The 10,440-nt window shown below is 48.2% G+C and overlaps 2 protein-coding genes across 2 annotated transcripts; one reads left to right on the top strand and one right to left on the bottom strand.

Annotated features, from left to right (window-relative positions):
- The first annotated feature begins 324 nt into the window (after positions 1-324).
- LOC131294098 (uncharacterized) lies at positions 325-3,815 on the top strand. The gene is made up of 2 exons (XM_058322145.1): positions 325-602; positions 668-3,815. Exons 1-2 carry the CDS (start codon positions 325-327, stop codon positions 3,813-3,815), a joined length of 3,426 nt encoding a protein of 1,141 aa, XP_058178128.1.
- Positions 3,816-4,370: 555 nt separating this feature from the next.
- On the bottom strand, positions 4,371-9,692 carry LOC131283158 (U1 small nuclear ribonucleoprotein 70 kDa). The gene is made up of 6 exons (XM_058312739.1): positions 9,389-9,692; positions 9,141-9,323; positions 8,916-9,060; positions 5,837-6,088; positions 5,394-5,771; positions 4,371-5,104 (listed from the first exon to the last, which is right to left on the bottom strand). Exons 1-6 carry the CDS (start codon positions 9,530-9,532, stop codon positions 4,917-4,919), a joined length of 1,290 nt encoding a protein of 429 aa, XP_058168722.1. The 5' UTR covers positions 9,533-9,692; the 3' UTR covers positions 4,371-4,916.
- Positions 9,693-10,440: the final 748 nt, after the last annotated feature.

Raw genomic sequence — 10,440 nt, 5'->3', positions numbered from 1 at the left:
TGAACAAAACACATTTAAATTGTAGAACTAAACAGAATTAAATTAAACTTTGCATAAAAATCAACAAATGCGAAAACGATAAAACGGTTGAAACGATGAACTGAAAATAGCCATTCTGCACTTGCAACTAGTTTGTACCACAGAATTCAACAATAAAAACGTGCGAACGAGTGAAAAACAATCGTGTGTCATTCGAGACACGAACAATATGGGGGATGTCGAGGTGACTAATAACCAGTTTCCATACAAGGGCACTTGGCCGTCGACCGCGAGCTCACAACGGGCGCATATTGTTTGCTTTTCAACTCTTCACTAGAGTACCGCATGTCATGGTGTAAGACGGAAGGCCTGAGTTCCAATTTGAACAACATTTTGATTGACCGGATAAAAAGGCGCTCTTTCAAAAGACCCCAAAATTTAAACCCCCTCCGTTTCAATTCACTTTCATTACAGATGGGGAACGTATTATGTAAGGAACCGAACACGAACGCGTCTCATAGCACGGGAAACACCTTCAGCAACCTGAGCAGCGTCATCTGCCCGAATGGGTTGGGTAAAGGCAAAACACATCCCATGCGCAAGACGTACTTCACCCGAAGCGCGTAAGTATTGCTGGCAAGTGAATGTTTTGGCCCAATATAACATTCCCCAATTATCCCCAAAACAGGGTGGATGCATCAAAGAAGACCACATCGGCTACCGGGTGGCAAAGTGTTGGCCTGCACGTACCGTCCGCTAGCCCGAAGGTGATCGATACGCCACCGGTCGCTCCGCCACGCAAGAAACGTGGCGCGACACTCGACGGCCGGTACCGGTCCGACGATTCGCTGCAGGTGAAAAACGGATTCCAGGATGTTTTCGGGCGCGAAAGTCGGCGGCACTCATGCCATGATATCACACGACCGGCCAGTGTGCCTCCACCGCGACCGGAAGTGCCGGCGCTACCGGCACGCCAAACGTCGTGCTTCGAAATCGACGCCAGTAACGATGCGTTCAGCGATTTCTCGAAGGTGCCGACTACGGCCGAGCTGGAGAAGTCGCCCGCAGCCATGTCACAGATTCCGCGCGTCGGTAACCGTAAGTCGGATAAGTTCTTCGGCGAGCGACTGGCGGATTCGCTTTCCTCGCCAGCTTCGAGCGAGACGGTGGTGAAGGTGGGTGAGACGAAGGGCGATGAGAAGCCCATGAGAGGCAAGAAGGTCGAACCGACCGTGGACGATGTGGATAAGATCGAGAAGTTTGTCGAAACGGTACAGGACAGCACCCCGGTGGTGGTGGAACGGAGAAAGCAAGCGAGCGAAAGTCGGAAAGCAGTGCTCCCGGAACCTTCGAAAGAGGCCAGTAGCCTGGGGCCTCAAGAAGCGCCGAAAGAAGGTTCACCGACGAATGACGTGGAGGAAGATCTAATGAAGTACATCGATCGTACGGTGTCCGCTGATAATCAGATTGGTCGCCGGGCAGAGTTTCTGATGGCCATGCTCGAGGACTACAACGACAGCGTCCGGTACGATGGTATGCAGCCGGTCGAGGAGCCACTGATCGTACCGAAGCGGCGCAAGAGTCGCCACATTTGTGACGATCACGATCACCTGCACGCTAAACTGCACGAGCACGAAAAGGAGGCATCCGGTGGGGCACCAGCACCGAACAACCTGAACGTTATTCGCACCGAAGCCTCGATCGAGCTGGCACCGCGTAAACCGAGCCGTGATTTTTCCAAATACAAACCGATCGAGCCAGAACCGGATGGGTTGTTTGATTCGGAAGATGAACCACCGATCGCTCCACCCATCCGTATGAAGCAGAAGGCATCGCCCGGGAAGCAACGTGAAGAACTTCCCGCACCACCTGCTCCGCCGAAGTTCCAGAAGAGTCGCTCCGAGTCGCAATTCGATCGACAGTTATCGACAAGCGATGCCACGAGCACCGCTTCTCCGTTGAAACCCCCACCCGTGGACGGTGAAGATTCCCCACCGAAAGCGCACACACCGCGTATGCTGAAGCGCATCATCTCGATGCCCGCCACGGAGCACCTCGGTAAGGAGCCGTCCGCCCGGCCGGACACTCCCCAGCGACCACCGCTTACCAAGAGCTCCAGCTCGGGTTCGTTTGCGGCCGTCGATCTGCACCGGACGCGCATCAGCGTCGAGCGGTTCACCCCGGAAGACTACGCCCATCACACCGGAGTGGACGAGCTGGTAAAGCCCAAGTCGAAGCTGACCACACGCAAGATTTCCTGGAAGTCGACCGAACCACCCAGCTGTCGCACCCCTACACCGACCCAAGAACGTCCCACGAATCCCAGCTTTACCATCGGTGGATCGGAAGTGGTCACCACGGTGGACGGTAACACACTCTGCCCACCGGAACCGCCGAGAAGAAAACGCTCCGACACTTCGACCGAGATGGGCTCGATCGGTGAGCGGGAGCGTGAGGTGGAACCCACGGAGGAAGGTACGGCGACGAGGAAGATGTCCCAGGCAAAACTGTACCAGCAGCTACACAGCAAACCGGAGGACAATAGCTTGCGGAAGTTCTGCCTCGGGTCATTCATTGAGTCGAGCAATGTGCTGCAACACCACGATGTGGTGAACGTGCTCGATCGCGTCTACACGGCGTCAGACAACAAGGAGAACATCGTTGAACAGTTCCAGGCGTACCTGGAGGATCAGCTAAACGCCGAGTTGGACGAACCGAACCCGGCTAACCCGAACATCGCCAAGCTGCTGGAAAAACTGTCCCGCGCGGACAACACTCCGGCATCGAACGGAAAGGAAATCGAAGATGAGACACTGGAAAATGTGAAGATCGAGCTGGTCGGTAGTTCGCTGAGTGACGGGTCCACATCGTCGCAGGGTAAGTCATCCGATGTGGACGACTGCTTCGATCCGGAGTTCGAGAAGATCGAAAAGTCGGAGATCGTTGGCGAGCTGCCAAAGATCGATAATCACAACCCGAAGCACGCCGGTTACGCCGGCCGAAGGCGGGACAGTATCGAATACATGAGCGATTGGTTCGGTGGCGATTCTGACGGGTCGAACTCGATGCTTTCGGTTGCCGGTGAGGATCGGGGTAGCAGCGGAAGAATCCACGAAGCGGTAAGCCGAAAGGGCCCTCCTGCTCATCCTCATCCTCCTCGTCATCCTCCAAACGGTGGGCGGAGGGAAAGCATCGAGGACGTCGGGCAGTGGTTCTCCAACCACAACATCCTAAGGCCGTCGTTTGGGGAAGAGTTCGAGGAACCTAGTCGTCGTCTGCGACGTGGTTCCGATAGCTTCCTCGGGTATGACCAGCACCGACAGTATCCTTTCGGGCAGGCTCGGAACCGCTCCGAATCGCAGTCGGCAGAAATGTTCGAGGACATTACCAAACTTCAGGAGCAACACAAGGACACCGCCACCGATGGTGTGCCTCCGGTGGCCGGTTGTATAGTCATTTCACCGCAACAAGCCAAACGGAAGGTGCTGGAGCACCGCAACAGTTCCGATGCGCTGCTTATGAAGGTGCTGAACAAACCACACCTGGTCTTGGTTAACAGCACATCGAAGCATAGTAGTGCAGAAAAATTGAACACCAAGCCGGAGGAAAATGCCGTTAAACCGAGCGAAACAACGACGACCTCCGATGAGGAAAACAAACCCTTGCTGAAACCAGACGAACCATCCGCTTCCACCGTTCAGGACAGCAAACTTGCAGCAAACAACGAAAAGGTGTCCTTGTCAAGCGACACGACTAAGGGCGACCAACGCCAAGAGCAGCACAACGAACATTCCACGCTACTAAAGTTCCTTTCGAAGGAGAATCTCATCGAATGATGATAATGATGGCCACTGCTTGCAATCGAGAAAATGAAAAAAAATAAACACTTGCCCGAAAGCCCGCTGTGCATATAGTCAGTATTATGTGTTTGTGTAACGCACCAGTCTCACGAAAAATTTGCTCCACGTAAACGCTTCGCGCATAGCATTACTAAACGTGTCGCCATTCCTAGGGAATTCACACACCACAAGTTTAACTGTACGTAACATCTTCTTATCCTTTAGAAAGAGAATAAATTTAATTAAAACGACAAAAAAAGAGTGTTTACGATAGGATATTCCACCAGATTATTCGGAAATGTAACAGATACATGAGAAAACCCTTGGCCACGGAAGATAATTTTAGTAACTTCAAATCTCATTTATTTATCTTATTCACCTACTACACTGCGCTACAAAATGTCGAAGGAAAAAATTGAGAATGTTACCGAGGTTTCTCCTCCACCTGCCGTTTGGACGCTGCTGCTAATTGCATTAATTAGAATTACAAGAGGTGATAGTTGGAGGGGAGGTAAAAATCATAATTTAACTCAACGGTCAACCAGTGGTGGTTTGTGTTGTTTAGCTATTAATTTAATTGTTGCACTGTGAATTTTTAGTATTTTTTAAAACATTACTTTTTGTCGCTATAAGTCTTACCGATTTATGCTGTCTCACACGGACTGTTTCGGTGCGAAGAAAAAGAAATCGTCGCATAATTTTCAAAGATTTTCACCTTTACCTTCAGGTGATCTTACGAACGAATGATAAGTCCAACCACCGACACAAACAGAAGGAGGATAAATGTTCATTTCTTACCTCAAATAAAAGCAATCGATTTCGCTCTTTATCCCCACCAGTGTGTCGGTTCAATCAAAGTGTATGGTTTCGTTGAGAACATGGTTAGATTATGATTTGCGTTACATTAGCACAGCGGAATCCGGTGGAGTAAACCATGATTGTGTAAGAGTATTGAAGCTACGTTACAGAATTATTTAAACACTACACACCGGAAGAATGAATGCAGTTGGAAGGCATCATGATGGCGACCGTACCGTGATTGGCTTTCTGTCCCACGATCGCCACACCAGCATCAATATCATCAATTCCGCACCCAACCTAATAGCCCTGTCCGTCGTCATATTCACCATCGTCGTCGCCATTATTACCACCGTAGCCGGTTCGTCCGTTGTCCCCGCGGAGAAGATGTTCTTCGTGATCGTGCGGACGGTACTTTTCCTCCTCGCCGTCCTCATACTTAACCTGCGTCTGGTACTGTGCGTACTGGGTGCTGTAATCGGGATAGTCTGGGAAGAGATGGAGAAGAGAAAGAATATTGAAGTTAAATGTAATCTTAAGAAAAACGTAAACAACATTTGATACAACAAAAAACCTTAAAAATACAGTCTGTACGAAATTTAGATACTACCAAACAGTTAACAGCTTCACAACTGATAGCCCTGGAACTTCGATTAAGTTAAACTTGCTTTAGCAACGTTTCTAGGGATCAACGCAGGGGAACTTCATCGAACGCAGAACCACCACAGATCCTCTGTTGCAAACCCTTCCAAACACATCCCCATCATATTCACTTACCATCGATCGGTTCCTCCTTGATCTTGATCTCGCCTTCGCGGAAGTCTGGCTTCCGTTCCTTCCGATCGCCAACGCTTCCGCCGGGTGGACCACCGCGCTCTCCACGGTCGCCTCGATCGCCTCGATCACCACCCCGATCGCTACGCTTGTCCCGTCGGCTTTTCTCGCTACGATCACGATCACGCGAGCGACTCCGCTTCCGCTTGCGTTCCTTGTCGCGATCACGACTACGATCGCGATCACGTTCCCGATCCTTGTCCCATCGTTCCCGCTCCTCCACGTCACGGTCGCGGCTACGACGTCGCCTGCTACGATCCTTCGATCGGCTTCGGTGGCGCCGCTCGCGATCACGGGAACGAGATCTACGACGTTCGAACCCTGAAATAAGAAAGGTGGAGTTAGTTTGAAACTTGAAAATTCATACGAAATTTCAGTTCACTTACGATTCTCCGGCCGATCCCGCTCCCGACGATCGCGATCCTCACGCTCGCGCTCGAGTCGATAGCGCTCCCGTTCGCGCTCGTTGTCCTCGCGACCCGAATGCTTGATGTTTACGTCCGGGCCACCGCGACGCGTTCCACCCAGTCCACCACCAAGCCGTCGGGGCAGCCATCCCTTGACCGTGCGGGCCCGCTCGACGTCCACCAGTACGCGCTTACCGTCAATTTTCTTACCATCCGCATGCTTGTAGGCCGCTGCATAGTGGATGCCCCCATTGTTGTCGACACCAAATTCACATCACACCATCATCATCATCATCATGAGATCATACACGAAAGAAGGGGATACACAAACATTGCGCCATGGTGGGAAAAAAAGAGTCGAGAGAAAGAAGAAAATAGTACAAATCGGGCCGAACGAAGATGACGGCTCGCTGGACGGCTTGTGCGCCACAGCATCGGAAAGCATCGGCCGGTGGGCACATTGTGTCGTGACCACGTTGGATGAGATCAAGAGAAAGAGGAGAGAGTAAAAGATGCTGCATGGAGACCATGGAAGGTGTACACACTTGCGTGTGCGTTGCATTTTCCGAACGATAGCAAAATATTCCACGTAGAGAGGCACACAACTTTCTTTAGGAGAAAGTAAATTTTGAACGAACTAAACGATATTTCTACACTGAAAAACGTTTAAATTTCAGTAGAGAAGGATAGTAAGGAAGCAATTATCAGTGACACAAAAGAAAGCTATCCCTGCACGACCTACTGAGTTTAACTAGACTCCGCTTGTTCTATCCGGTAAACAAACCACGCTGTATCCTTTGAGAGGTTGACTACTTGATCGAAATATTACCAATTTTCATTCCGTACCATTTTACCTGATACCTACCACGACGATAGAATGTGTCTGTGGAGCCTGGAACAGTTACTTACAGTACAACTCAAAAGAAACGATCGGGAGGGCGTAGAAACAAAAGCAAAATGTGCACCAGACGTTGGTAAATAGCACTTGGTTAAATTGCTTCGAACCTCCTTCACGAGTCGCGTTCCTTTTTAAACTCCTCGAACCACCGATGGTGTTGGTTTCAAAGAGGATTGGGTTTTCCGTTGATTCGATAAATATACTGCTGGTCGAACACTTGACGGCATGAGACGTTCTCATCTCCCGTTGAGCACCATACTTACGTAATGGATGGATTTAAAAAAAATGTATTTGATAACACAAACCTGGTGAAGCTCGGAAGAACTCAACCAATCTCCCTAATTACACCACACTTTCTCTTCAAGTGTTCTACCGAGTTTTCGAAGCTGGTTATTTTGTGTTCACCGTGCAACACATACGAAGGTCATTCCAGCATAACACACCACGCTGGTGTACCTACTGACCACCGAGACGTGGAAAAGCACGTGATAGAGTCGTTAGCGTGGCGGCTTCCGTTTGAGATCCTCGGTATACCAAACCCCAACTGTGACAACAGCAGCAGCGCCTTAGAGTTTGGCATCGACAGGACACTCCCTAGCAGCGAGCTTTACCACGATCAAAAGATATTTCGAAATATGAAGGACTTACTTTCGTTTCGTTCACTTACATATGTGGGACAGTTTTAAACCCAAAAATTGCCACCGCATTGCATGCTTACCCACATACAATTTGGTGAGTCACTTACACAGACATACACACTCACACACGCCCGGTTTGACAAAGTAGCGCTTCCGTTTCGTATTGGATAAGGATATGTGTCGCAGCGTTGTAGCGTTTGGTGAGGTTTTTTCAAAATGATTCAAAGTATCTTCAAATTGGTTTTCGAAGTGACACAGTTTGAATCCCATTATTTTGATTATCTCCAAAAATAAGTTCTAGCAGTAGGGGAGGAAGGATTAAAAAAATAACATTGCTTTACCAATGAAACGTAAATAAAACATGAAAATAACAAAAATCTTCATACACCAAGAGACTGGCGAGATGGCTTATATTTATGAATGACATTCAGACACAGATGTAAAGTGCCATCTATTCTGAATCTTTTCATGGTTTATTTGATTTTACGAATACCCAAGGAAAAGCAAGTACAAGACATCCAGAGTCAAACGTGTAAAACAGTATGGTACGATCACGTTCGTAAGTAATTAGCAAAAGATGTACACCTGAATACTCCAGCATTAGCTTTTTGGTTAAATACATTTTGAAATAATTAGGGTGAACTAATTCACTTAACTTCCTAGAGCAATAGGATTGTGTAAAATAATGGACATTGCGGATTAATAATTTCCGAAACATCTTTCTAAAAAGTGTAAGAAAGTTACCAGAAAAAACAACTTCCAAAACTCTCCAACATTCCAAGCAAACGCTACAAACGCGCACACGCAACACGCAGGAATATTCATGCTCTTTCCGTCTTCTGCTGCTGTTGGGAGGAAACTTTTGGAAGGAAACATAGAAGGCTTTGTGAAATGAATTGAATATGTGTTTGTCCCGTTATCGCTTACCGAGTAGCGCGCTGGGTGGCACCACAGCTAAACTAAACATACAAACCTACGCAAGCGTTTGCTTCTCATCTCAAACAGAATGTGATTGAATCTTAAGTTGTAAGTTCCGCACAGCGAAATCTACAATTGAAAAAACGGATTACTCATATGATAAAGAAACCTCTTACACACGCCAGTGCTGTCCCCTCAGTGGTCCTGGAACGTTCGCTTCGCGTTTTCCCACCTTACTTTACCAAATTCACATTTACCTGGCCGAACCCTTCTTCCTCAGGCAGCTTAAAGGGCGATCCGGCGAGACCGACTTTTACCTGGCGCTTAACGCTTATCCCCAATCGTAACGAAAGTCTTTACATCAAGCAGAGGAACAGAAACATTCCGAAGGATGTTTGTTTCAAACGTGAAATCGACCAACTTGCGGGACAGGCAAACATAGTTGGCATTGATTTCTCTTTCGGCGAAGTTTTTGTTAAGTGTTAACTAATAATGCGTACATCCTAGAATAGGGGAGGTCGTTTGGACGGATGGAAACGCGAGTACGATTGTGAAGGGTAGTTTCACGGCTTACACTTTGATTATCTCCATCATCAATACTCACCATGCATGTCCCGTTCATGTTCATACTCAATAAACGCGTAACCGCGCGGTTTGCCCGTTTCCTTATCGTTGATCATAACAATCTTCTTAATATTACCAAAAATTTCGAACTCTCGCCGAAGCTTCGATTCCGATGTGTCATAGTTCTGCAAACAAAAAAGAAAAACAATTGAAAGCAAGTTAGTGATGATCTTTTCTAGCTGGAAGTTTTTGTGGTGCTACTTACAATTCGTGCGATAAACAAAGTTTTGAACGGATCCTCCGTCGCTTCTAGGAGCTGGTTCGGATCCCATGTAGCTATTTCACGTTCTAGCTTGTAGGCCACTTGTTCGGCGCGCTCCCGACGGCGCCGTTCCAATCGTTCTTCACGCGTTTCCACACGAGTAGGTGGAGGCGTATCCTTCGGATCCTGTAAAGTTGAAACACCAACTTCAGACAAACTGTCGATACCGAAATTTTGATCGTGTTACTCACCTCGAAACAATCGAGAAAGGCTCCCACTCCCAAGTACCCTTGAGATTTCTTCTCGTGCGGCAGCTTGTCCGGAGGTGGTAGGTACGGAATGGGATCGCGTGGGGCGAACAGGGCCAGCAAATTCGGTGGTAAATACTGCGTCATGGTGACCGGTTTTTACCGCTCTGTTCAGGGTTTAACTACACTCGTTGTTTCACACTTTCACTCACGTCCGTTTTCACAGTCTTAGAACATTGCAAAGAACACCGAAGATGGTTTATTTCCGTTCGCATTTATCTAGCAACAATCACTGAATCGTCCAAGCGCAGCGCCGCCATTGATGTGCGTTTTGGAAAATCAATGTGCCAAAGATGATGGAGCGCAATGCGAGGTGAGGCAGCGTAGGAAGGAGTGACGTTTTGACAGTTTGGCATTTTTGAATTCCAAGATCTATAGAAAACAACAAACATTTGAACTGAAAAAGTATGAACTGAACAAACAGATGATTCTAGTTCCAAGCACTTACTTTTTCCGCCTATATTTTCATTAGAATTTCACGAATTAAACGCAGCATTTTTAAAAAGCAAACGAAATATTTCATACGGTTTCGCTCGGATGTTCGATAGACTTGTCAAATCTGTCATCGAATGAAACGTCAACCCGATGTCGACCCACCTACCTGCCACTGTATACCGTCTTGCGTTTGACAAACGAGAAGAAAAGATACGCATCTGCATCGCTCCTCGTTTCAAGAGAGGTAAAATTACGCGCTATATTATTGTCCTTGCACTTCCTGGTTCGATCGTGCATGTGCTCGTTCACGACCCACGGTGAAACGGTAGGGTAGAAGGCAAACAAACAAACAAACAACCCCAGAGCTCGCGCAAACTGATCCGCCATCGACGATGGCTGTTCCGTACGTAATCGTGCATCCGTGTCGCCATCTCGCGTCCACTGTTTCGCCTACCAGGGCTTTGCGGAGTGCTGCAGTCGAATAGTGCGGTTGTTGCCTCGAGAGACTGTTTCCCCCGTACCTTGATGCGTTGTCGTGGGCTGTATGAATTTGCACTGTT

This window comes from Anopheles ziemanni, chromosome 2 (genome assembly GCF_943734765.1).
Source record: "Anopheles ziemanni chromosome 2, idAnoZiCoDA_A2_x.2, whole genome shotgun sequence".
NCBI lineage: Eukaryota > Metazoa > Arthropoda > Insecta > Diptera > Culicidae > Anopheles > Anopheles ziemanni.
This window is presented reverse-complemented; position numbering and strand designations above follow the sequence as displayed.